This window comes from Phyllostomus discolor, chromosome 11, assembly GCF_004126475.2.
Source record: "Phyllostomus discolor isolate MPI-MPIP mPhyDis1 chromosome 11, mPhyDis1.pri.v3, whole genome shotgun sequence".
NCBI classification, from domain to species: Eukaryota; Metazoa; Chordata; class Mammalia; order Chiroptera; family Phyllostomidae; genus Phyllostomus; species Phyllostomus discolor.
In genome coordinates this window covers 74,418,506-74,445,999 of record NC_040913.2, presented here as the reverse complement: position 1 = coordinate 74,445,999, position 27,494 = coordinate 74,418,506, and the positions used below count along the sequence as shown (strand labels likewise).

The 27,494-nt window shown below is 43.1% G+C and overlaps 1 protein-coding gene across 1 annotated transcript in view; it reads left to right on the top strand.

Annotated features, from left to right (window-relative positions):
- Positions 1-27,494, top strand: part of UNC5D (unc-5 netrin receptor D) — a 221,152-nt gene that overhangs the window by 180,153 nt on the left and 13,505 nt on the right. The window contains exons 13-16 of the mRNA XM_036011105.1: positions 143-370; positions 7,765-7,914; positions 14,860-15,024; positions 22,703-22,881. Of these exons, the coding sequence (XP_035866998.1) occupies positions 143-370; positions 7,765-7,914; positions 14,860-15,024; positions 22,703-22,881 (722 nt within the window). The remainder of the gene's footprint in view (positions 1-142; positions 371-7,764; positions 7,915-14,859; positions 15,025-22,702; positions 22,882-27,494) is intronic.

Below are 27,494 nucleotides of genomic sequence, written 5' to 3'. Positions count from 1 at the left end.
TGATAGAAAAACATTTAACATCAAGAAAAATTAGGGCAATGAAAATATTCTGGAAAAAATGTTTCTTTGCTTATGTCCTTGGAAAGTAATTGTTAATTTACATCTTATTTCCTAACTGAGAGAACACACTTTTTCCCAACAGGAAGTGATGTCAGTGGAGGATGAATCCACATCCTGTTACTGCCTTTTGGACCCCTTTGCATGTCATGTGCTCCTAGACAGCTTTGGGACATATGCCCTCACTGGAGAACCAATCACAGACTGTGCCGTGAAGCAACTCAAAGTGGCAGTTTTTGGCTGCATGTCCTGTAACTCTCTGGACTACAACTTGAGAGTCTATTGTGTGGACAACACCCCTTGTGCATTTCAGGTCAGTCTTGTCTCTATAATTCTTTGGGTGTCACCAAAGTATAGGGTATCCTAAAGATCAGTATCAAAAGACAATTCTATTGCTGAAGGTCTGGAAAATGAACCCACACCTCTGGTTTGGCAGGGATACCTATCTTGAAGAAAGAGCTGTGTTTACTCTGTGTCCAACAGGTGCTTAGGGGTTTGGTACCCATGGAAAGGGAAGGGTTAAACTAATGTGTAAGGAACATTGTCTGCTAAATTATAAAACTGATGAGAAGTGTAGTTGGAATTCAAAAAATAGAGACCCAATTCAATAGAGGAATTGGAGAAGAATTTTGGAGAACTTTTGGTGAAACTTCATGGGTGGCTGAGATGTAGGAGGAAAAGAGGAAGGGAGACCATGTCAAGGAAGAAGAATGGCATGAGCTATAGACACAAGAGTTATCTGAGGTGCAGAAGGCAGTGAGAAAATTGCTTGAATCAACTCTGACAGTGGAAGTTAGAGAATAACAATTATAAATCATACCTATCACCAGGCAGTTATATTATATTCTGGACACATAGTCTATTACTTATTAGGGCTACTAGGGCAGAGATGGTTCAAGGTTTCTTTCCATTTCTGGTATTTTTAATCATGTAAGATTTACTTTACATTAGCTACTCACAGAGAGTGTGGGTATATTAATAGCAGCAAGGACAATACAGAAGTGCCTGTGTAAGCTTTGCCCATATAAATAGCATAGCTCTCCTGACAACTCATCCCAGATCCCTGCTATTCCAGTCCTGGATCATTAAGTCCATTATGCAAAGCATTTCCTCAGTAACTAGCTTTTAAGACACTGAGCTGCAAAACTCATGTTCACCAAGAGAGGAGCTACAATGACCTGAATCCTGAACATAAGCCAGTAAGGATCACACGGTACCAACCCATATTCCCAAACGCTCTCCGACTGTCTTAGGTAGCACAGGTCATTTTGAAGGGCACACCAAAGATCTGGCTGCCCATAAAAAGTTTTTCACAGCGGTGCAATTTTGTAGTGAAGAACTTCAGTGTAAGTAGTTACACCTCATCTTGTGATTGGCATCCTATGCACTTCATCTGGTTTCACCAACCCTGCCAAGAGGATAAAATACCTATGACTTTCAGTAATCAAAAAAGAAGGAGTGGATGGAGACTTTTACTATGACTTAGCAATTGTGAAAGGCACCGTGACTCAAGCTGGATGGTTAGTAACTCAGCTGGATTGGGAAGGCTGAGAACACTGGAGGAAGCCTGCAGGGCCTTGGAGTGCTTCCAGTCTCCTGGCTCACGCAGGGAGCCCACTGCTGCCCCCTGCGACTGTGTGGGTCTGGGCATCGCAGCATCTGTGCGCATCAGCCTTCACTACCAATTTGGAATTTTCTTTTAATAGGGTGTCACTGCTGTTGAGTTAAACCTGTGAGTTAAACGTTTTATTCTAACAGACTTTCCAGATATTCTGTTTTCATTTTCTGTTGATTGCTACCAGATTCTACAACAGCTCAACTGTTCACAGATGACTATGAATGAGGCCCTAAACACAGCTTTTCCAACCACTCTCCAGTCCTGCGGGTAATATACTCTTCTTAGTCAATGCTAGGGAAAATGGGATTCTCACTCTAAATGGAATCCAAATACCTTAATTTCATCATTTAGAGATGTTTCTTAAAACTCTTAATTTGGCTTTAGAGAAATATTTTTCAGTGGAAATATCTTCGACTCCATTTTTCATAGCTATTTACCTCCAGTGATTCCTTCCCTCTCCGAATACATCAAATAAAGCTGATCTGAAAGTTGGGTTTGGCTGCACTTGTTACTGACAGGATGTCTGTGACAGCTGCCATGGGCGGCAAAGGACACGCTTCCCCCTTGGGGTTCTGACAGAGCAGCGGCCTTGGTTGAATAACTCCTGTGACCCACAGAAAGATTAAAACATAACTTGTAGCTTTTCTGAGCACAACTGTTTTAGTCCCTGGTCTTTCTCTCTGGGTTTTGTTTGTGATGGGATCTTGCTCTCTGGATTTTAACCTTGCCAAGTCACTGTTGAGACCCCTTTACACGGCTTCATTTAAATCACCTTAATATCCCAGATCATCTCTCTCTGTCTTACTTGTCATGGCTTCAAATGTAGTAGTCAATTAGAGGGGAGTATTAGGTAGTTATTAACCCATTCAAACAGTTCCCCTTTCAGAAAGCCTTGGCACCACCTGACTTTTTAAACCCCTGAGAGGCTTCACGTGTTAGTACGAGCTTGCCCGTTTCTGCAGCTCTAATAGAACCCTGACTTCCTCGGAGTCAACATGCAGGTTTCCATGAAGCATCCCCACAGAAACTGTCTCTCCAGGAATTTGCCGCAGTCACTGGTGTAACAAAAATGTTTGTTGGGATTTGGAAATAGATACAAGTGTGTTTGCACGGTTGCTGTATTTGTTGTGGTATATTTTTTATATCTGAAAGAAATGACAGCAAAAATATGTGCCCAACTAGAGCTGCGCTCTTAACCAAGACAGGAGCCGGGCTAATGGGCATGGCTGCATTTCCTCCGCCATTCGTACTGCACTGGGAGCTGGCGTCCTCCAAAGCCCACCCATTACTGGAAAACCCAGCTTCCAGACCCAACGCTCCTGTCCTCTTACAACGGGGGGAGGGCCTGGCAATATAATGCTCCCACCAATATATATATATATACATATATATATATATATATATATATATATTCCTTTAGAGAATTGTAGTAATCAAACAGAAACATGTTCCATTTTCACCCGTGCCCTCTTTCCCCATGCATCCTGCAACCAGAGCTACTATTCTTGCCTCATTTGTTCTGGAGACACTGTATCTGAATCATAGTAGTTTCTCTGAATGACAAAAACAAGTACCTCAAACACCTTGGCAAAACATAATTAAATTAGTTTCCAATTTTTTTTTTTGAAGAACTTCTAATAACTAGATCTAAGGCATCTCTATGAGAATTACATCAGCTCAGGTAGGTTCTTTCAAAGTAAAAATGCCATCTGTCTGAAGTGGGAAGGAGGTGAGAAGGACCAAATGACTTCTTGTCCTGCTGCTGCTGTGGTTTCTGTAGTAATTAGAGCTGCCATTTTGTTGGAATGTTTGACATCGCCTCCTCTGATGAATTCAGAGCAAAGGTTGAAGCGTGGTGATAGAGTTTCAAAGCAGTAACATTTGAAGAGTTAGGTTCTTGTTATTCTCTTTCCCTCTCTCTCCCTCCATCCCTCACACACACACACACACACACACATACCCCCCAAACAAACCTTGACATAGAGAAAGCAAGGAATTAAGCACTTGCCCTATCTTATAAAAGAAAAGAAAAAAATACTTTTTTTTTCTTCTCTGCTGCTCCCAGCACTCTTAATTCAGTACCTCTTGGTACTCATTACTTACTTGGCATTAATGCGGATTTAGAATCTAATTTCAAAGGATTTCCTCCAGATGTAGTTCTTGTATTTATCAATAATGCAACCTTGGGAAATATTGTTCGCGTAAAGCATTTAAAGGAAAACACCACAGCGACATAATTTTTCTCTGTGTGTGTGTGTGAGCACGCTTAAGTGCAATTTTGTCTCATAAATATGTAAATTTGGCCTACTTGGTTTAGTATCCCTGAAGCTCACCTGAATTCTGTTGCCTGTCTCATTAAATCAACATAAAGAGCTCAGTGAGGCGCAGAGCACGAGTTTCATGGCCACAGCTCCTGGAACTGGATGGCTAGCAACCCCCGATGTGAAATGATGAAGTAGGGAGACTGGAAAAACCACCAACCAGAGCCTTTAGCTACATGTTATATACAAGAAACCGGCCAGACCCTATTTTCTAGTTTAACTAAAGCAGATATCAGTTTTACAATAGATTTAACCGAAGGTCTTTGTTACGTAGGAAGCAGATAGGAGAAAAACAAGTGACTATCAAGGCCACCATTGGGGCGGCACTCCCTGTGGGTGGCTCGGAGCCGGCTCAGCAGCGTTGTTCGTACCACTGACTCCTAACCCAGCCAGGCCACAAAATCATCTGAGAAGCATTTAAAAATCTGGATGTGCAGGTGCAGCCCCTGAGAAGAACACCATAAGTTAGGGGCATAACTGGGAATGCTGTGTTACGTAGAATTTATTCTATTTGAAGAGGGTTTTAAAGCTTGAACTTGGGAGTTCATTTCTTTAATTCTGCAACCAACTGTGCCTTTGCAAATACGGAAGTACAATGATTAGTTCATTGTTGGGCGTTTTCACTGCTAATAATGAATTGTTTTGTTACAGAAGAACTATAATTGCTTAATATTTTGTGCAAGATTATGAGATGCTTTTACATAGTTGGTTCAATACACACAATACGTTTTTTTTAAAAAAGAAAAAATAATCATGGTTGTATTTAACTTTGGAGCCCTGTAGCAGAAAAATTTCAAAGATATCATTTTCCTCTGTGATAATTATAAGCAGATATCCATTTTTTTAAATTCCTAATATCCTCTACTCCGCATTGCAGAGACTAGTTAGTATACATTACCCCAGGCCAAACACAGACTAACTTATATCATCTTTACGTATATGCCGCACCAATGAAAAATTATTTATAAGACAAAATTAGTAGTAGGCTGACGATCGTATTTTCTCCTTTAAAAGAAAAAAAGCAAGCGTAGTATAGAACATGCAGGGAAATTTAGGGGAAAAAATACTAGATGATGAACAGGTTGCCCTGTTCTAGTCTTAGCTTAGTCACTAACCGTGTGGCTTTAGGCAAATCACGTCCTTGGGGGAGGAGGTGTGCATGTCTTCCCCTGTGAAGAAGGTCCTCCGTGACTGAATACTTCAGGAAATTCCCTGCTGCTGTGATGATTCTGTGTGGTTTCTAAGTATTAAAAGAGCCTAGCTCTCAGCGATGCGTGACCTCAAAGAAACCATTCCGTCTCCTGCCCTCGGTTTGCTTCTCCAGATCTTCAGGCCAGTTAGGCTTAAAGAAAAGGGGTTATGCTACAGAAAGGCCGGTCAAATAGACTTTGAAGAGTCAACACTGTTGTTATTCTGTGGCTTAAACATGGTTTTAATAAGCGCATTTCTCATTAGTACTTGTTTCTAAGCTTGAGCTAGCATTGCAGAACGAGGTTAGTATATTATCATGCAGATTATTTTGCTTGACTATGCATAAACTCAACTAAGGAACTGAACCCTAAAGAAAAATAAGCAGCTTACCTAAGACCACACAGAAATGAGATTAGAATCCTGTGTTTCCATTTCAATTTATGAGATTAGTACTCTTTAGAAGTATATGTAGCCCCCAGAAGATTCTTCTGCAGCACTTAAATCCCGAGTACTGTTCCTCTAAACTAAACCACAGGTCCTCAGCATAGTAAGCAAGAATCCACGACCTGGTCATCACCTTGAGCCACACACTGTCCGCCCTAACCTATTCCAGCTCTATCTGGGTGCCTTGTACATGCCGTGCGCGGTGTCTGGAAAGCACTCTCCCGCCTTTTCTTCTGGCTAGACCAAATTCTACCTGAAGGTTCAGTTCAAATATCACTTCCTCCGTTAATTTCCTGACGCCCTCCCTGGCCTCTCCTCCCACCTGGGTCAGGCATCCTTGGACTTGCCTTAACTTCCCAGGCACACATATATTGCATTACTCAAATACTATGTGCCTGCTGACGCTCTCACTAGACTGAGCTCCTTGGTGGCAGAGACAGACTCATTTCTGTACAGCAAAAGTCCAGCTCAAGCATAGCTCCAGTGGACACGCATGAATCTCAAAGGAAGGAACCAGTGAGTAGCATCTACAAAGGACATAAAGTCAGCATTTGGCATGAGTTTCCTTCTCTCCCTACCCTGCCACTTTCTTTCCACTGTTTGAGGCCCTCACCAGACACTGGCAACCATGTCGTTCTACCCAGTTCTTATACCCACAACATTATGAACCACTTAGCACAGCACCGTTAGGTACCATAATCACTACTCATGTGTGAGGATTTAAAGTAATTAAAATGAAAAATTCAATTCCTTCGTCACTCTAGCCACTTTTCAAGTGCTTAAAACCACGGTAGCTAGTGAATACCAATTAGCTCAGAGACAGAACATTTCCATCGTCACAGAGTTCAGCACTTACCTAAGGGCCCCAAGAAACACCCCACCACTAGCAAGACCAGAGAGCTGAAGAAAATGACATTGGAATTGGATTATTTTAGCCTAAGAGAAGATACTAGCAACCTATTTACATGTACATGAAGCATTAAAACCAGGCAGCTGCTTCTTAGTTAGAAATGTTTTATTAATGTTATTTTATACATAAACAAGAGGTAGATAAACTTTGAAGCTGTTTTACTCACTGGTAATTGAAATTTATAGTTGTAATTAAAACTTATTTATATTGCATTTGTAAACCTATTTGCCTGACTTCCTACAATCTTTTTTTTAGAATCTAAAAAGATTATAGGGTATAATTAAAGGATTTTAGTTTTCTTATTTGTTCTAGCTCTGCAAGAAAATTATAACTAAATTAATGGTGATTTTAAAAAATGGATTTAGGGAGGTCTCTTGTCTCTAGTAACCCCAAAAAGCCTCAGCTCCACAGCAGTTTAAGATTTTACAGAAGCCACAGCCATTGTTTCACTCATGCTATCATTTCTCCAGTGTTTCTGAACCACACAAATTTGGAAGCAATTAAATGGTTTAATTGTATGTGCACATACATTCAATAGAATATATGTGCGTTGCATTTGCATGAGATTTATTTACAATGATTTCTCAGTGAAGATGCAGAAGTATTTATCTCAGGAATTTGAATTTTTTTCTGAGCTAAAACTGACTTGATAACTTATTTTTTGCCTTGGCCTTTGGCATATTATCGTCTATGAACATTAGTACAAATAAACATGATATGTTCACTCAGTAGCATCTATTTGGAGCTAAAGGATAAATATGGATAATGTCAATGTTAGTGACAAACAAGTGAACCAGACAGGAAGGGGGGTCTGTTTCTACCTTTATTGTGAAATATGATGATGTATCAGGTTGGGTACAAAAACATCCCAATTATGGTAATATCAAAATGAAATTCATACAGCGGTGGAGAATCATCATTGTTAAACCTTGCCTGGTGCAATGAAGGTCTTCTGAAGATAGGCATGGTGTGTTTAAAAGGCCAAGCAACATAATAACAAAGAACAGCTGTTTCTTTCTGCCCAAATCCTATTACTTAGGCACTTTTAGTCCTTGGTCTTGACCTTGCAAGGGTGGGGGGTGGTAAGAGAGGCCTGCATCCACTGTGCTGTTTGTGCTAGTGCTGGGAGAAACCGGGGAGTGAGCATTCATGTCTATGGGAAGAAAAGGCGGAGAGCATCAGATACTTCATCGCTATGCTCTTCTCTTTCCCCTGTGCTGTAGGAAGTGGTTTCAGATGAAAGGCATCAAGGTGGACAGCTGCTGGAAGAACCAAAGTTGCTGCATTTCAAAGGGAATACCTTTAGCCTCCAGATCTCTGTCCTCGATATCCCCCCGTTCCTCTGGAGAATTAAACCGTTCACTGCATGTCAGGTACTGGCCAATTGGGTTTCTCACAGAAATAGCTTTGCTTTAACCAGCAAGCATGTCACAAACCCTGGGGAGGATACTCTTGCCTTTCCCCCTCCTTTAAAAGAGTGAGTGTAATCTCCAAACTGTCAGAGAAATGTAACAGTTCGGGCTACACATAGGAACTTAAACATATTGTCATAAATTCACAGGTTTCTAACAGGTGGGGGAAAAGGTGTGTACCGTCAGGTAATGTGACACCTCTCTTCTGTCCTGTTCATGTTATTGCTCAATAGAAGTGGAGCATGGTAACTTAACGACTGAGAGCAAGGTTTGTACATTGGTCTGTTTTTATTAAAATCAACTCATTACAAGATACTGTTTTAATTATGGTCAGTAATTAAAAAGCTGGATGTCGTTGAGAAACCTTTCAAGGGTGATTTTGAGCTATAGAAGGTAGTCACTGGCCGGGTGGGAGCAAGAGGTCCATGTCCTAAATATATGAATTGCCTGCTGCCAAATGAATTGGGCAAGATGTGAAGAAGAAATTATAAATTCAGAGGCAAAGAGAGGATAATATGTACAAAAGATCTTTTAACGTGTGACTCTGTCACTAAAGTCTTCAGAAATTCCCAGGAAGTTCTGTTGTCATAAGCAGCCAGCCGGTCTACCATAGTTTCTTAAGCCAGAGTCATTGGTGCTGCAAGTGACAGGACATTTCCTTAGCTCCAGAAAAGCTTCTGTTGGACTCGTATTGATCTGGAATCACAGGAGGCCTTCCAGCCTCATTCTCCTCATCAACATACCATGCAGAGAGCCCTGTGTGTTTTTTAACCTTTCTTTCCTGGCAGCATTCATTACAAAAACAAAAAAACTTCCACAAGTTATGTAAGCCAAGTCACAAAGAGAAAAACCCTGATTGCACCATAAGAGTTCAAAAAAGTTGCACTGCCAACCCTTTCAACTTCTGAGATTCAGAATTTCCAAATCGAACAAGCTATATTTTCCTATTTACTTTCCAGGCTTCTCATTACCCTGGGAATTGCCCCTTTATGTACAGTTTCAGTGCATTTGAGGGAATAATAACTTCTCTCACAGCTCTGAACAATTTCTTTTTGGCACATTCAGCATCTTTCCTCACGGAGGGAGGTTTTCTGTGAATAAATATGTTGTTTAAGATGTTCTAGGTAGGCCTATGTGTCCCTTTTTCCCAGAAGGCAGTGTTCAAAGTTTCTGGTTGAAACTGAACATCAGGGCATTATTAAAACAAGCACTAATAGTCATGCAAATTCTTCTGTATTAACCTTTATAGGTTAAAGGTTGTCACCTCACTGGAGCTCATGCAAGTGACTCAGTCCAAAGTAACTATTAAGTTTAACACCTGGAGATCAAAAATCAGGTGACAGAAACATAACCTTTCGGCAGCACTTAAACACTAATTCCAACACCAGGGCTTCCAGAGGGAACTCTGGGCAGAAAAGGCTTGGGAGGCTAAATACTTGCCGACCCCAGAGGATGCCGCAGAGCCAGGCAGAGCTAAAGGGCATTGGCTCTCGGGAAACCCAACAAGCTTTACTGCCGGGACGGGCTGGATTGCATGGAGGTTGTGAACATGTATAAATATTTGCCTTCTGTGATTCAGCATAATTTGAAAGAGTCTTGGAAGGTTGAGAAACAATTTAATTTTCTCTGCACCATGAGGCTTGCCGCTGAGTTTTCATTTCCACTTCATTTTCTTACCCACAAATGACTTTCTGCTTTATTCCCCCCTCTATTCCCACCACCCCGCCACCAATTTTCTTGCCCCATCATCACTGAAAATCCCACGGCCTGTGCGAATACATACGGTGCTGGTCTCAAATGGCCATGCTGAGCTTGCTCCGGGACATCGGATGGCCGTGCTGTGGGAAGGGTTTGGGTTCAGCCTGCCTGAACCTCACGTAGCACATCGTGTGCACCGACATACTCAGCATGCAGAATAGAGAATGGCTTTGCATTAGGACTTAGTGGACAGGAACTAACAGGGAGCTATGGAGGGACAGAAACTCCCACGACCATTTCCGACATCATTTATGGGTCCCTCCTACAACGGGTAAGTCTCCCTGCCATTTCCTCTCATCTTCCAACCTCGTACATGGAAGACCTGTAGCATCCTGTCTTCTTATCCCTCTCTTCCTTTCTCTCACTTTAAATCAGAAATCTGGGGATCAACATATTCCAATTGGTACCCAAGGCCTACGTTCTTAAGAAACATTCCTGTTTCCTTCTGGGAAAGGTGGGCTGCCCCAGGGAGGTACTTGCCTGGGAGGTTTCTAGTGCAGAGAATACGCGCTCTGTCAGATACCAGCCACCCACGGGAGACACGTGTTTGAGTGCTGTGGATTCAAGGCTAGGCCCAGAGCTCTGGGACGCGCGCCTCTGTGTAGGAGGACAAGCTGGCTTTTAAACCTTGTTGGAGGAGGTTCTGGAGGGTTACACTTCACGGGATGCTGTGCTACAGCCCTGCCGAGTGTGAAGCCAGGTGTGGTGAGTGAGAGGAAAGAGAAGGCCGTGTGAGTTCTTCGATGTGGTTGCAAAGTAGCCATCAACTTTGATTTCAAAGAACAAATGAGGCCCACAACGCTAGTCTTCCCAAAATCAACAATGAATTATACCCCCTTTCATCTCAGGCTTTTTTAAAGACTCTGCCACAGTTAGGGTCATGCTATCGTCCCCTCTACAGATTCAGAAACCCTCCTCTTGGAAGTAAATATCTCTGCTCTCAACAGGTTCCCGAGTCCTGCGCGCCACTTTACTGTGGTTTCATTTAGTCCTTGCCGACTGTGGAGTGGAGGAGCTGTAATAAACAACCTACAATAAAATATTAATTAATGTTTTAAATCCTCCAGTACACAGCGTCAGGCTGTCACCTCCCCGGGATAAAAGCAGCTGTCTTTCCAACATGCTCTGTGGCTTGGCGAACCCAGTGACTCTCCCCTGCTGGGACGCGACGTACATTCTCTCTCCATCTGCTAGGAACCTAATTACAAAGGGAATCAAAAGAAAACATTTCCGGAATTCTTTAAACATGCATACCTCTGCTCCCCTTTGTCCTCCCCTATTTCTTACCCCATAATTCCTCTCAGCTCAGAGAGCATCTTGGTGTTTTTTTTGGTTTTGTTTTGTTTTTTGGAGTAAATGAAAGGAGAGATGATTGCTCTGGAAGCACACTAATCACAGTGCTTCTAATTCTATTTTCTTAATGTTTTGTTGAGCACTAATGGCAGCTGCCACTCAAGTCAAGGAAGAAACATGTTCTTTTGATACTGTCATAAAATCAGATTTTTCAAGTGCCTTGGTTGTGTGCAGTGGAATGGAAAAAGAAAAACGGATTTTTGTGTTCCGTGCTGATTCTCTTATCTTTAGGCAAGGACAGATTATTTCTGCAGTGGGCATTCTTCTCCTACCTTTCTTCTAGTGTTTTCAAGAAAATATGTGAGAAATTTAGCAGTGATGCCAGAGAAGACAGTTTCCAATAAACCGTCAGTGTCGTTGCGGGGTGCGGGAGAGGTAGCTTTACCTAAGATTCACACCCACTACAGAAAACATAGGTTTGCTTCAGAGCTGGACCTTGAGTCCAGCTCTCTCTGGCCCTGCCAATCCAAGAGCTTATATTACAGTGTAATGAATCAAATTTCAGGTTTAGAAAACGAAAGCTCCCTCAGCTAGGTTAGGAAGGCAAAACCACATTAATTATGTAAAACTGCTTATTCACCAGAGACCTAGGTTATAGTTAACTTTCACTGAAGGGTGTGGTGCAAAGTAACTCTATACACATTGACTGGTTTTCGGAAGAGCGTTCCGTTGAGGGCTATGAACGTGAGAATGAAGAGCGAATAGGGCAACAGGTGACGGAAGCTCTTGAGGGCCCGGCAGGGGGCTGTGTTTAGCATGGCAGGCATCAAGGGGCCGTTCTCCTTGCCACCACCCCAGCAAAGGAATCTTGTAATAGGAGGTGGTCTGGTCACATGGGTGCCCCCCACTCGTGATTAGAGGTAAAAGAGAGACCACGATGCTGTTTCCTGAAGAGCACCCAACAACTGCTTTCTGTTCACCTCTTCAGGGAGGCACTGGCCCCCTCGTCACCTCTGTGCCATGCAGACTGGAGGCAGGAAGGCCAGGGACTGGGTTCCTGAGGTTTGCTATGAGGTGAGGGAAGAGGACCATAAATGGAGACAGGAAAATTGTAAAAGCAGTCCAGTGAGAGTGAGGTGGTGACAATCGGTTGTCAAAAGGTAGAGTTGCCAAAGGAAAGGCCAACTAACGTGATTTGTAGTGGTTAGGCCTATAATGCCAGTGATGGGCGGGAATGAAATAAGTACCAGAGGTAATTGTTGGAGTCCTCCACAGAGAGATGGCAGTTGGGCATGTATGAGCAGTTGGGACCTTTAAGACCTCAGCAGGCAGACAAGAAGTGCTAGAGGCTGAAATACGAGGTAAGGGTTACACCTGTGCTTTGCAGAACAGGTGGAGGATCAGGAAGAGAATCAGGAAAAGGGTCAGATTGGACCAGGAGAAGAAATGGCCGAACTTGTGAACACACACTATTTTTATCAGGGGTAGGATTTTGTGCAGGCGCAGCCATTTGTGGGTGTTTTAGGGAAAATGACTTCCCCTAAACATTGCTGGCAGGTGCACCAATCAGAAGTGCCCTCTGTTGCCATGTCTACCAAGATGAGATCATCAGTAACAGCCTCTGTAGAGGAAGAAAGTGGAAAACAACTCCATTCCTTGGGCCTGTGCTGGTCTGCTGGTGGTATAAGCAAGTCATGGCCCAGCCAGGGCTCCCTTAGTGGCCATTAGCTTCGTGCTTCTCCCAGCGTATCCCTAGAAGAGGACAGTCTCTGTGTGGATCCCGTCCATGGCACCTTTCAGTGCTGTCCACCTTACGTCAGTTCCTGAGAGAACTTCTTCAAATCCACTGGAGTCTAACTAGAGAATAGTTTTGGTCAAGAAAACAGCAACCACTTAAGCCGTTTCAAACAAGGAGAAATTCAGCTGAGGGAGTTGCGAGCTCAGAGAACCTCTAGAGAGCCTGGGAGAGCCAGGGTCAGAGAAAGCCACCCATGAGACCAGGAAACCAGCCGGCTCAGGAGTTTCAGGAGACAGCGCTGAGGCAGACAGCTCTCAGGGAGGGGAGTGTCCAGAAGCTGCGGCAAAGCTCACGTGTGCTCACAGCCAAGGCCTTTGGGCCTTTGCTGCTGTCAGAGGGGCGGTAGTGGCTTCGGTTCTTCCTCTACTGTGGAAGTCCAGCACAAGTGACCCTGAGGGGCAGGATGGGAATGTGACCTCGCTGCTGACTAGGGCATCGGGGACATGGAGTGTTCAGGCTTCCAGCCCCCGCCCTGCAGGGGAGAACTGAGAATGGCAAAGCAGCATGGAGTCCTAACAGCCCGCATCCTGCACAAGATTGAAGTCAATGAAACACTACACAGTATCGCACACAGAGACCTTCTCTGAGTCCGTGTTTCTACCTCTCGAGACAAAGGTCCATTGCCTTTCCCTTGATTCAGGATTAAGAGCAAACACATGAACAAAAACGCACAGTGCTTACATTTCTTGCTGGGATGTGGGGTTAATGCTTGAGTTTCCCTCTCATACCCTGAGAGCTGGCTCTCCTGTCTTCAGGTGTGCAGCAACCTAAAGTCCGCCCCCTCCCCCCGTCCCCGCCACCAGGGAGTATCCAAACTCAGGCTCTGTGACACTGCCATCATGAAAATCAGGAAACCACAAGTGTGTGCAGCAGAGCTCAGGAATAACTGGGCAACTCATAGTCCCTCAAAGTGAACAGACTGAATTTTAATCATGGCCTGTGGTCTCATAATACACGCTGACTTATTACCAATCACTCTTCAGAGTTTCAACTTCCAGACTACCTTCCAATGTTAGTATCAGAGGAAACTGTATTTATGGCAACAGATAAGGGTGCAAATTAATGAGAGGAGAGAAAGAGAAAGGTGAGGATTAACATTTCGAGAGGCTGCACATGCAGAATCATTGCCAAGGACCCAGCCCAATTCAAGTAGGCACGAGACTTTTTAGTAGATGAAAGTATATCAGTTTCTGATATTCTGACTTCAGAGTATCGACTGGACCCGAGCATAGTCCATTCAGTGGCAAACACGGACTGGTAAGGGGGTAGATAGAGGGTGATCTCTATAGACTTTACAATGTCCCCCCTCATTTAGTAAAAATTATTTCTTGCTACTCAGTTGTCTCTGAGTCCCTGGAGAGTAGGGACCGAACCTGATTTCTTATTGTTTCTTATGGCTTCTCCAGTATAATGCCTGGGCATTAGCAGGCAGCGCACACAGCACTGTGGAATGGGTAATTGAGTGAGAAGCTGGCAAACCAGCCTGCTGGGGGGCCGCCCAGCGTCTCTCTGTCTCTCTGGAATGTGGGTATATGTATGTGATTTTGCAGCAGGTATAATTTTTATGCTAGATACATTAGCAATATTGTGTTCTGTGTATACAATTAAGCATGAGTGTGTGGTGTGGGGACAAATGCTGGTCAATTAGTTCTTTAGCATAATATGCATTTATGTGATAAAGGAAACCGTACCCCAGGCTTAGGTTGAAGGATGGACCATAGGTGCACTCTAAGAATACATTTTAAATGGAAAAGCATTATGATTCATGTTTGATGGCATTCTTTCTAATTGTGTCACCAAGTGAAATCTGAGCTCTTGCAGTGTGTTTTTGGAATCTGAATGTTATCCATTGGAATTGACATTAATTACTTTTGTACTGCTTGGCATATGCTGGAACATTATTTCTACAATTCCACCAAAGTCACTTAGGCAATTACCTCTGCTGCAATCATCGTCATCACCATCATAATTATTGCTATTAAGTCGCTCCTGTTCTCCACTCATCTCAGCCGGGCGCTGCACGCCACAGCCCTCTTCTCTCCCCCTTCTCCCCGCAGGAAGTCCCGTTCTCCCGCGTGTGGTGCAGCAACTGGCAGCCCCTGCACTGTGCCTTCTCCCTGGAGCGCTACACGCCCACCACCACCCAGCTGTCCTGCAAAATCTGCATCCGGCAGCTCAAAGGCCATGAACAGATCCTCCAAGTGCAGACATCAATCCTAGAGGTGAGTCCTTGGTCTGCAGGCCTCTTGACCCCATGTCTAAAGGGGAATTAGAGTAATACACCTATCACAGTGGTGCTATACAGGGAGCTGGAAAGAGCTTCAAAGTGCACTCTTTTAACCCTCATTACTGATTGGACAAATCATTTGGCTTTTAGTTTCTCTGGCAACTCTACCTTTTGAAAACTGACCATCTCACTCATTGTCATTCAGCTCTTGTAATCTTCATTACTGATAAGGGAGAAGAAACTTTTTCTCAGGCTTCAGATTAAACTGAGCTCACCGCTGGTCATGAAAACAATGCATCAGAACTTAGGATCTGTGAAGGGACTTTTGGATAAGGAACTGCTACAGAGCTGTTTATTCAGAAATCCACCAGCAATCTAGTAATAGTCCACGGTAGGCTTGGAATAGTGCAGTAGACTGTTCTGTGTGGCGTGGGCCCAGCTCCCACTTGGAGATGCACAGGACCCACACCCATGGATAGGTTCTCCCATGGGGAATCAGGCCTGCAGTGTACCTAGGTCGCTATGAGTTTTGCTTTTTGCTAAACTCCCTCACCCTGAATTGAGGACATTTACTGCAAAGCAACTTCCTAAAATCCATGCTAAACCTTCCAAGGATGAGTGTAACTGGTTCAACTACTTTTGCCTTTTCATTTGCAAATATCCCTCTTCTGTGATGTGATTAGCAGCATTGGCTCCTTTGTTTTCTGTATGAGGTAACCACCTAAGAGAGCTTGTGCATAGTCAATGAGGACCTTCTTGTAAAGTGCCCAGTAAGACAATAAAAGCTCATTGGAGGAAGGGCTGAGGCTTTTGCTCCCCTTGAGAGAAAAGCCATGCTGTCCCTTTTCCTCCACCAGACTTGGTAGTCTGTGTGAATGTCCCATTTCATCCATAATGATGCAGACACTGCGGGCCAGTGTCTGCATCAGAATAGCAGCTGAAATTCATTACTAGCCGATGGTACAGGTGAGACATGCACGTGCCAGAAAGAGACACAAGGTTACCACTGGGCAGCTTTCTGTTGCTTCTGACTAGCTCTCCAGGAGTCAGTGGCCCCATTTGCATTATTTCTTATCAGGGCCTTGGCTGACCCTCCAGGCTCAAGGCTCTGCACATCCCCATTTCCATGAAACCGAGATTCATCAATACAGTAAGACAGAGTAGATATTAATCCATTTTCTTACTTTGTAGAATGAGAAGTGCAAAGAGGGGAAGGACTTTGTCCAATGACATATCACTACTGAAGGGCAGAGTTAGACTGGGAGCCAAAGGGAACATTCGCCAAAGGGCAACAGACAGCTGCCCTGACCGGAGTGGCTCAGATCGCTGGGCATCGTCCCACAAAGCGAAAGTTTGCCAGTTCAATTCCTGGGTGCAGTGCGTGCCTGGGTTGCCGGTTCCGTCATCAATCAGGGCGAGAACAAGAGGCAACGGATCGATGTTGCTCTCCCGCATCGATGTTTCTCTCCCTTTCCGCCTCCCTTCTTTCCCCTCTCTAAAAATAAATAAATAAAACCTTAAAAAAAAAAAAAAAAAAAGGTACCTAACACCTGCCATGATTCTGATTGGCATCCCCCTCCCACAATGGTTATTTGAGAGTGGACGGAGAGAGAGCTGAGTAGAATCAGGGGAGGCACATGATGCTTCTGTTCCGCAATTCTAATCCCTGGCTAGTTTAGAAAAACACATACATGTTACTGTTCAACTGTAGAACGCATGTGTGTATGCGCATTTATGCACACATACATATTTTGTGTAAATATATAAATAATATATGCAAATCATTTCGGCTTGGGAGAAGGTTTAACACACTTTGTATACATACATCTCAACTTCAGGGGGTATTTTCTTTGAAAACTTGTAGCCTCATAGCATTATCACTTCCCTCCATTCTCATTTCCATTCATTGTTCATGCAAAATGAATATTGCTAATTCCCCGAACAGTTTTTCTGAAGAGCGGATGGCTTTCCAAAGGACTGTGCCTCAAAATTGATAGCTGTCTTCGCTGACATGTTTATACAGTATTTGCATGCATTATCGCCAATTAGCATTATGTGCTAAAGTAGTTTTGATGGGGAAGGTATATCCAGAAACCTAGGTAGGATATTTTTAGAGTATCTTTCCTGAACAGTCATGGCATATTTAAGACAATACATTTCAAAGTAAAATAAAAACTGTACTAAAGTTTTAAAATAAAAACCAAAGGAAAAACTAAAGTTTTCCTTCCGGTATTCAGAAGCGAGCAGGAAAAGGCAGAAAATAAAGATGGTTCTGATGCACATTGCCCAAAGGGTCTGTCAACAGATCAACTTAAGAATTCTAAGTTTAAAAGATTTTTTAAGGCACTCAGATATTGAGGATCAACTTCTGCCATTACAGGATATCTATGTAAAAGGAATGTGATCGACTTGATACATCCCGGTACCTCTGCTCCTTGCTTAAATAAATCCTTGGAGTGCATGAAAGAAAAATGAGCTAATAAACAAAATCTTATCCTTTACTCTCCAATTCCTTTCTTAATGCTTCACAAAGTTTACAATCACTCTGAAATGCCTTGAAGAAGATAACATCACAGCATCTCTTTATAAAAGGAGGCAAGTATGTGAATAATATTTAGATATTCAGTGTTGGACTACAGTCATCCAATTTGTAGGCTCCTGCATTTTCGGAGCTTTATGAGCCCTTCTGATCCTGTAAGGATCGTTTTATTAATTGCTTCAAGTGTCACTGCTGGAATCCAGCCCAGCGCATCTTCAGCTCTTTGGAATAAGCTGCATTTCTTAGGCAAATCTAATTTGTTATAATTTCCTACGTGAGAAGAAAAGTAATAACTTTGGAAAGCCGCTCTATTTCCAGGCACCATTTCCTGGGCTTTCACATACAACCATCAAAACTCTGAGGATTGGTATTATACTATGACAATTTTACATGCTACAACAGTCTCAAAGAGGTTAAACTTCATATCCAAGGTCACGGAGCGAATAGGATGGGTAGCCAGAGTTCCCTACTGAGATACCGGACCTCAAGATCAAAGACTGGATTTCCATACAGTGCTGCTTCAGGATCCCAGTCAAGGTGGTCTACTTTAGCAGTCCTAACTTTGGCCTTGTCCATAATGCAAGCCATCTCTTTGGAGACTTCAGCACTAATAACACATGTCACAGCACCAGCGATTCTGTCTTTGAGTATGAAAGAACATGAAATTTGGGGTAGTCTTTCCTTGAAACTGTAGAAAGATGAGATGTAACTATTTGTGTGATGGGCTAAAATAAGAGCTTATTCTGTAGACCTTGAAGAATAGAACTGATTTCCCCACGTATAGGTCGTCCTGCCAAGAGATGTCTGGATTGAATGATCACTCTAGGTCCTTCCAACCCTGGGCTGTCTCACTCCTTGGAAAAGCACACACCTGGTGCTATATCTGATGAACAAAAACAATCTCCTTCTTAAAAATGACTTGGCCTTTGTGGTAGATGGTTCGAGAAAAAGTGAAGATATATGAAGTGCTGAAAAATTGGGATTACCTGGGGAGAAAGTAGGATACATTCTAGATATAGGTCTGTATCATTCAGGAGTAATAGATCAGTGGTTAAATTGTATATTTCATGGCCACCAGGCTGAAAGAGGCTGCATTGGGTAGTTTTAATAAGTTAATAATAGGGTTTTATTGGTTAATGATAAAATTATAATGATAAAGACCTAAAACTTCTGAAGATTTTAAAAGATTTTGTTGAAATACATTTTTAATATCTCCCTTCCTCCAAAAGTCCCTGCATATTTAGGTTTAAGGCTCCCAATTTCCACCTTACTTTAATGGATTATCTTAGTGTTGCCTTTCACGATTTTAACAATGGAACCATGAGAGGTAAAAGTGATACATATATGCATATGTATACATAATGATATATATATTATGTATACAAAATAATATTGACTTTAAATATTTAAATGCAGCGATTATTCTCATTAAAGGCATTTGGTTCTGTATCCTAAGCCTCACACCCCTCATATGCTCCCATGCCTCTTTTATCTGCAAGATAAACACAATCATGCATATCTTCTCATGCTAAAAATTATTTCAGTGATCAAGTTAATACATTTTTTCTGTTCTTAAAGTGGCCATTATGTCAATCTTTAGAGGTAGGCTGGTTCTCCTCAAATTTAACCAAACTGAATTAACTAATAGATTATCACCAATTGATACTCTATAAAGCAATGGTATCATCTATCTAAAAATTGTGGAGAAAAGCAAAATAATTTTGGCAATATTGAAGAGAAGAATATTCAAGTAACTTATTTCATCATTCCTTATTAATGTAATACTACTGAATACTATATTTTTTGGTAGAAACAACTCCAAATTGTAATTGTACTTGTTACAATTTTCCCTTCAAGCAATTTCTCTTATCTTTCTTCCAAAAGTGGTAGAAGTTGGGGATGATTTGTCTGTTACAAAACAGAATACTCAGAATTTCCCATTGATTTACAACTCCCAAGCTAACCAGGTAGCAGCTGCTTATCTCAGATGTGCAGAGCACGAAAACCTACTGTTCCTCTGAATATTTAAACAATCAGAAAATGTGGTGTATCTACAGGATTCTTATTACGTGGCCCAGATGTCTTTTAGAATGCATCATAAATGTTACATAGAGTGTCATCTTTATGCATGGAAAATATTTAAATTTGGAAACTATCAAGGAAATGGGGGTCCACTTAGTAAAGGGTAGTAAATAGAAACACTTATTTTTAGTTGGTCTCATAATATTTCATTCACCTTCAAATTGTATTCAATTAATTCCGAAAGCTTTTGTTTATCCAGGTGGTCTTTTTTTCTACCACCAGCAAAGATAGGGCTTGGTGCACTGGGTCAGTTCAAAGATGCTGTGAGGGCCTCCAGCAGCCAGCTCTCTCTCCCCCGCAGTCCTTCGGCGTGAATACTTCCATGTCCCCAGCGTCACTGGCAAGCCACCTTCTCAGCTTCTCATGTGTGAACATGTCTGGTGCCATTTTATCGTAACTACCATGTTTTCCTGCATAGAATCCCTTTTATCCCTCTATCCCTAGCTTCTGTTGTCCTCCCTAAGGACATGCTTCTGCCTTAAATCAGGAAATATTTAAGAAAACTGCTCCTACTTGATTTGCATTTTATTAAAAGCTAGAAGGAATTTTACAAACTATGATTTTTAAAAAGCAATCTATCTTGTAACCTACTGTATGCAGTAAGAAGCCAGAATTGGTTTATTTTATAACTATACAACATATCAGAAAGGGATTCTCTATTCTGCCTAAAATAATGACTTATCCACTTAATTTTTATTCAATCAATAGCTACCCATCCTTCAAGGCCAATTCCAATGCGTTTTCCTTGATGCCCTTCCGATTCTTAATTCCTGAAGCATGATGCCAGTTATCACTCAGAGAGTATTTTTCTTAACCATGCAGCTCTGGATTTTTTGGTACTTGTCTTGAAGCAGGATGACACAGTGAAAAGAGTCCTGGTGTAGGTATTAGGATATCAGATTCTGGTTTTAGCTACGTCACACACCACCCAGATGACTTTTACCAAATTTCCTAACCTCTTGGGAGTCTATGACAAATGCCCTAAGACTGATTAGGAAGGTGAGGCTGACAGAGGTCATGCAGCACCCACGGTCACTGAGCTGGAAGGCCAAACTCATACTCTGACCCTGAAAACCATGCTTTTATTACCCTATGCTAACTGCAAATTCTTGGAAGACTTTTGATGGGCATTGTTGTGTAGTACTCCAGGGAAGGGAACTAACACCAACGAGTAGAATCTGTCTAATATGGTACCATGTGCTTTGATTTTCCAAAAAGAAGATAAAATATGCACCATTTCTCAAATGGATTTGACCATGGGACAGCTCTTTCTTGGAACATAGCCTGAGATACCCTTTTGGAAATGTTGGGTTAAGGCATTGTTGCCCAAACACAGCCCTCAAAATGTAACTCTGTTAAATGGTTATAGAAAGACAAAACGCATTGTCAGTCATTAATAAGATCCCTGCATGAACCAGTTCCCTCAATTACATTTTTGAGGATGGAGGACTCATCAGCTCTGAAGGTTTATAACTGTGTGGGCCTGGGCACCAGCCACAAAAGGGCCACCATGGCTTGGTGCCCTCAGTAGGAAGATGTGTAATGATTTGAAGAATAAGGGTAGGATCACAGGGCAGTTCAAGAAAGGCCGGTGCTGACTTGAAGGACAGCCAAGAGGACAAGTTCCTCACCCAAAGGACATCTTCTTGGGGGTTTAACCAGTCCTAGGTAGACTCAGCCCAATCTCAGATTTGACATTTTAATTTCCCTTTGCCTTAGCTCTCTTTTGCCGTATCACAAATTGACCACAAATTGAACAGCATGAAACAACTGCCATTTACTGCCCCACGTTTTGGTTTAGATCAGAGCCCGGGCACGGCTGCCTCACAAGGCTGTGGCAGGACACACGCCTCCAGCGGGAGCTCAGCGCCCTTCTCCAAGTGTATTCACTCAGGTCGTGTGGCAAATGCAGTTTCTTGCAGCGATAGGCCTGAAGTTCCCATGCCCTGGCTGACTGGTGGGTGGGGCACAGCTCCCAGGGAGCACCCTCCTGTCCAGCCTCATTTCCGGCCCCTTTCTCCCACAGTTCACAACATGGCTGGCTGCCTTCTTCCAGGCCAGCAGGAGAGAGCTCCAGAGAGGAGCCTCCTCTTCTCTTTTTTTAAGGGCCACCTAAAAAAGTCAGGCCCACCCAGGAAAAATCTCCTGATCAGTTGACTTTTGAAGGACCTCAGTCACAAGACATCTGCAGAATCCCCTTTGTCTTGCAACCTCTCATAATCAAGGGAGTGAGTCAATCAAGTCCTTTGCAGGCCTTCACATGGTTAGTCGCATAAACTTGTCAGCATCCACTCCAGTGTGACCAATTTTTGTGTGATTCCACATTGCATAGATGACCTGATTGCTATGATGTACTGAAGTAACAGATCCTCGTTGACTAACTCCAAATCCGAGGCAGTGTGGGCAGACAGCAGGCAGAACCTTCCAGCCTGCCCCTCTCCACACGCTAGTCTAGACCTCATCACTGACTCATGGCCGGCTCATTTTACCGAAGCAATGTATTTCTAAAACAAGGCCGAAGTTTTTTTACTATACAATCACATAACTTTAGGACTGGGGAGAATATAAACTTTAAGATGATCGGGGTACAATCCACCCCCCACCCCCGGTAGCTTCCCTGACGTGTGGCTTCCCAGCCATCAGCCCATTCACCTTCGGTCAGCCCTGTCGGAGAGCCATTCCGTACACTGAACTGAAATCTGTTCTTTGGTACTTTCATCCTATTGATTCTAGATCTATCCCTGAGAACAAACAAACAAACAAAAAAGGCTAATTCTGCTCTCACCTGATATATCCTCAGATGTAGAAGCTGAGCGTTGTGACTTCCCTGAGCGCAAGATGCTGTTATAAATCTCCAGCACACAATATACTAGGCTACTGAGAAGTTATCTAATATTTTAGGAGGGAGAGGAACTTGCTGATGTATTTTCTGGGGGTTACAACAGTAGGCAAGCACGTCGTGCATGTGTGTTAACACAGATTTTCTTAAGGAAAGCGTTGAGCAGTAACGCTTCCGCCTGGATCCGATCATGCTCTCCTTGCTTTGTTTCAGAGTGAAAGGGAAACCATCACTTTCTTTGCACAAGAGGACAGCGCTTTCCCTGCGCAGACCGGCCCCAGAGCCTTCAAAATCCCCTATTCCATCAGACAGCGGATTTGTGCGACATTTGATACCCCCAATGCCAAAGGCAAGGACTGGCAGATGTTGGCACAGAAAAACAGCATCAACAGGTAAGTGGGGCAGCTTCCGAAAGAGGATTTTACTCGAAGCGCTGTCACAGATGACGGGGTTGGGGGTATCCCTGTGCCTTCCAGGCTCCGCTCTCGTTCATCCCTCGGCCATGTTTCATGAGAGGGCCAACTAAGTAAAAGGAAAAGTGCAAGAATACAACACTGTGCGTGGCACTTCCTGCCACCCCACTGCCTTTGGTGGGGAGACATTACATAAAGGGCTACTTTAGTCCTGGTTGATCCCCAGGATTGCTAACTGGGCCACACAAATGCAAGCCTCGGACTAGGTCACCTTAGTGCTTGTGAGGGATCCTAAGGTGAGACCATGAGATGGAGAAACGAACAAGCAAGCTTTTCAAACGCCCTCCCTGCCAGCAGGTAACCTGAAGCATCATTTACACTTCATGGGGACAAGCTCAGCCTGCAGAAGTGGGCACCTCAATATGACCAAGGAAGTCAGCAGAGGGCATTCAATAAGCAAAAGTGTGCCTAGGCACTGTGAATGAGTCTGCTGCTTCAACTGCCACCACTCATTACTGCTCTAACACTGCAGTTGAGCCGAGAGTAGAACGGAGATTCCTAACAGGCTTCATGACATCAGATGGGAAGAAGCGGGGCAATGCTCTCCGGAGCAGCAGTGCCGGGCAGGCAGGTTTTAGCTGCACTCGATGGACACCTAGCAGGGAAGGCACCAACACACAATACCTCCCCTCTCCCTACCCCACCTCGCATGCCCCGGAATGAACAGACAAGAGAACGAGTTTTGCCTGAACCAATTTATTTCCCTTTTCTTTGGTACTATTTTTTTTTTCTTTTAAGGCAAAGCCCTATTTCCTTACTGTTTGGCTTGCTCTGTCATTTCCATTTTTTGTTCTTTCTTTTCACCTGACTCTTTCATCTCTGAAAGGGAGGGTGGATGTCCAAGAAAGAACAGAATGTTGGGATCCAGAATCCAAGAGGGGAGGGCCCAACTAGAAAGCAGTCAGGTTCACAGAGGGAAATCAAGAGAGGAGGCATTGCCGCAAGAGAAAACAGAATTTGCAGAGCCAGAGGGCCTTCAAAGAATAGACCCTTGAAAGGACATATATTGAAAATGTAAGAATGCATAAGTGAATGTGTGTACAGGAATAAAAGTAATATGACTATTTCCCAGCAACTTTGAAAAAGAAAAGAATGAGATGTCTCATTTATAACATGAGCACCATGACTACAGCAAGTTCACTTTCTGAACAGCGTGGGGACAAGAATGAAAAACGAACTCAGAAAACAGCTCTGGCTGGTGTGGCTCAGTGAACTGAGTGCTGGCTTAGGAATCAAAAGGTCACCAGTTCAACTCCCAGTCAGGACACATGCTCGGTTGCTGGCCAGGTCCCCAGTAGGGGGCATGCGAGAGGCAACCACACATTGATGTTTCTCTCCACCCCCCCCCTTTCCCTCTCTAAAAAATAAATTAAAACTCAAAAAAAAAATCTTGTAAACTAACCCAGAAAACAGAATTTGTTTTAAAAAAGAACACTCAAAAGATCTGCAGGGCCCTCCTGACTCTACAACTGATGTCGGTTTTTCCTGTTTCTTTTCTACAAATGCAGTTCCCAGAGGCCACACTACATTCACTTTCTAACCCACTCTGGCTGTGAGAGTCTCCGGTTTTTAATTCATCACCGATAAGAAAACAACTGCCCAAGCTCCCCATGTGCCCATGGTGCTGGCAGTGCTTCGCTGGGCGAGCGTGTGCACGAGCCTGCCTGGTCTCACCTCCCTCTCCCACATTGTGTTTTAGAGGCACTCCCATTTGGAGCACACATGAGGGAGCTACAGTGACCCTGCACAGTAGGGAAAACGCATCTCAAACTGGGGGACCAAGGTTCCCACCCTTTTGGCTCTGGGCTCTAGTGAGCGGTAGGTAAATGGCTACACAGGAGCAGGCTGCCCCTCCAGTGTCTAGGGTCACGAAACGTTAGCCCTGGGTGTGTCTGCCTGCTTGCTTTTCTTTTTCCCCAAGACGCCTTCTCCAGGAAAGCCTAAATTTCTTTGGCATAAGAAATTCAAACAACCTACTCTTTGGAAAGTTTCTAACATGGGCCCCAGAAAATGTTGATTTTTAATAAATGCTAGTTACTTCCTTTGAACTGTTCACAATTAATAACAAATTGGAATAGCATAAATACATGTAATTTGCTTCTATTGTTAAATCTCAATTTAGTTAACACAATCAACATCAGTGAATGGCATTTCCTAACCTCCTCTGTATCCTCAAACTTAACTCTCCCAAAGTAGTCTAATGAAGAATGATGTAAACTAGGGCTCAGCAAGCATTCTGTTAAACAACCACCGTAAATCCTTTAGACCATACAGGATCTGTTGCAACTACTCGGAACTATTCAGCTCTGCTTCTGTAGCATGAGTCAGCCCAAGCAAATAGTCATGAACATGTGCCAATAAACTGTATCAGAAAAAAACAGGCAAGAACTCATATCTGGCCTACAGTACACAGTTTGCTGAACCCTCATTTAAATGAGTCTGCCCTTACTTAGTAAAAACTTCAGGATCTTATTGCTTCATAGTAACGCTGGGAGCTAGGGCTTTTCCATCCCACTCTGTACCCAAGCCTCTTGTACCTGGGAAGAAATATATGGGACAGAGATGAAGGGGATTCTCAGATATGATTTGTCACAACTTTCTACTGTGTAGTCCCAAATCACTGGTCTTGCTCTCTCATGGTTATAAATGATGTGGTATAGAACTGATCATTGATGTGTGTAAAAACACAGAAACCTAACATTGCCAATATGCCCATATATTTGGGTAAGAAAGCTTTCTGTACCTTGAGATTTCATCAACTCTGGGCTCACAAGAGAAAGATGATCCCAAATCACATAGTCAGCCTATTGAAAGAATTCACTGACCTTGATTTTGTGACAGCACATTCACCTACCTCTTCCTCTTCTTTCAATTTCCGAAAGTGTTAAAAGTCTAGTGAAGCAACAGCCCTCCAAGGAGGAGTTTGCAGAGGAAGCGGAGGGAAACATTTGTTTTTATTTTGTTGCCAGTGCAAGTGTTCTCTTATCCTCCTCTTTGTAAATGCAAATGTCACTGATGATAATCTGCCTTTTGGCCAAACAGGTTTCTACTTAGATCTGAATAGGAGGTTAAAGGCAAGGGATGTAAAGTGAAAGGCTTAGCCAGCGATGAGAAGAGAACGTGGGAAATGTCAGTGGCCTGCCTATGAAGAAGCAACGCAGGTGGCCTTGCAAACTGCCTGGCATGTGGATCGCCCTAAGTAAGCGCCACAGCCTCGCAAAGCATGTCACAGAAAACAGCGGTGGTTACAGATTCTGTGAGCAGGCTCTATTATTACTCAGAGCCCCTACTTGCTGCATATCCAAGCTGAGATTGTGCATTTAGTCTACGAATGCCGACACAGTAATCTCCATCTCAATGTTCTTGGCTACATGTCATGGGTAGGGGGACAGGGCTGAGAAAGGAAGACTTGATTGGGCAGGAGTAGATGCTGGGCAGCACTGCTGAGGACTAAACAAATTAAATGACACTGGACGCTAGCTGCTTCAGCTGGAAGCGTTCTCCCATCTCTCAACGTCCTTTGCACTTTGTATCGTTTATGATACGTTATTTTGTAACAGTTAAACGTATCACATTACAGGCAAATCAATAATTTTTCTTAAATGAGTGACATGAACTTTTTCACTGGATAGTGTACTTGACCTTAAAAACTTGCCTCATACTAATACAATAGATAAAATAGGCATCAAAGGATTTTGAAAGTTGGCTTCAAAAGAAAGCAGGTTTACATTGTGGGGAATTCCTATCTTTCTTTCAGGTCTTAGACAGCACCTGATACTATTAGACCATTGTCTTTTTAAGGTCTCATGATTGCCATATTCCAAAAACCCTTATGAAAACATAGGCAGCTTAACCAGGTTGCTATGGGAACAGAGGATGGATAAAGGGCATGAGACACAGGAGGATGAATAGAGGGGAAGCAACTGAAATGGAAGAAAGAATTCCAAAATGGAAAACAGCAGATAAACTGCATCTTATTAATAGTTTTTCTTCAATAAGAGTATACTTATTTGAAAATTTACAAGCACTTCCAGAGAAATATATTTCTTATTGTTCAACTGGTTAAAAGTAGTTCAAATGCATTTTAGATGTTAGTCATCATGGGTGATGGTGAAGAATTTATGAATAAAATACTTCACACCTCATGACTGACCAGCTGTACTACAATAGCTTGTTTCTCCACCAAATCTTTTTAATAGGACCTCTAGTGAGAAGCAGGGATCTTCTCACCTGAAGGTCCTGTCCTTTCATTTCCTCTGTCCACCCTCTTAATTGGATGTATAGGAACAGTGAAATGGCCAGAGGGCAGGGAGAGAGGACAAAGGAAGGTAACAAGGGAGCTTACTAATCTATGTCTGAATAATTGTTGAGAATTCATTACACATAGAATAGTCCCAGCTCCAGCTTTCCTATGGGGTGAAGGAAGGAGGAGGAGAAAACAGAGAGAAAATGATGAGAAAATGCATACAGAAAACTGCCTGCTTCACAGGAAGGCTACTGTGGGTGGCCACGCCAGTGACCACTGGGATGGT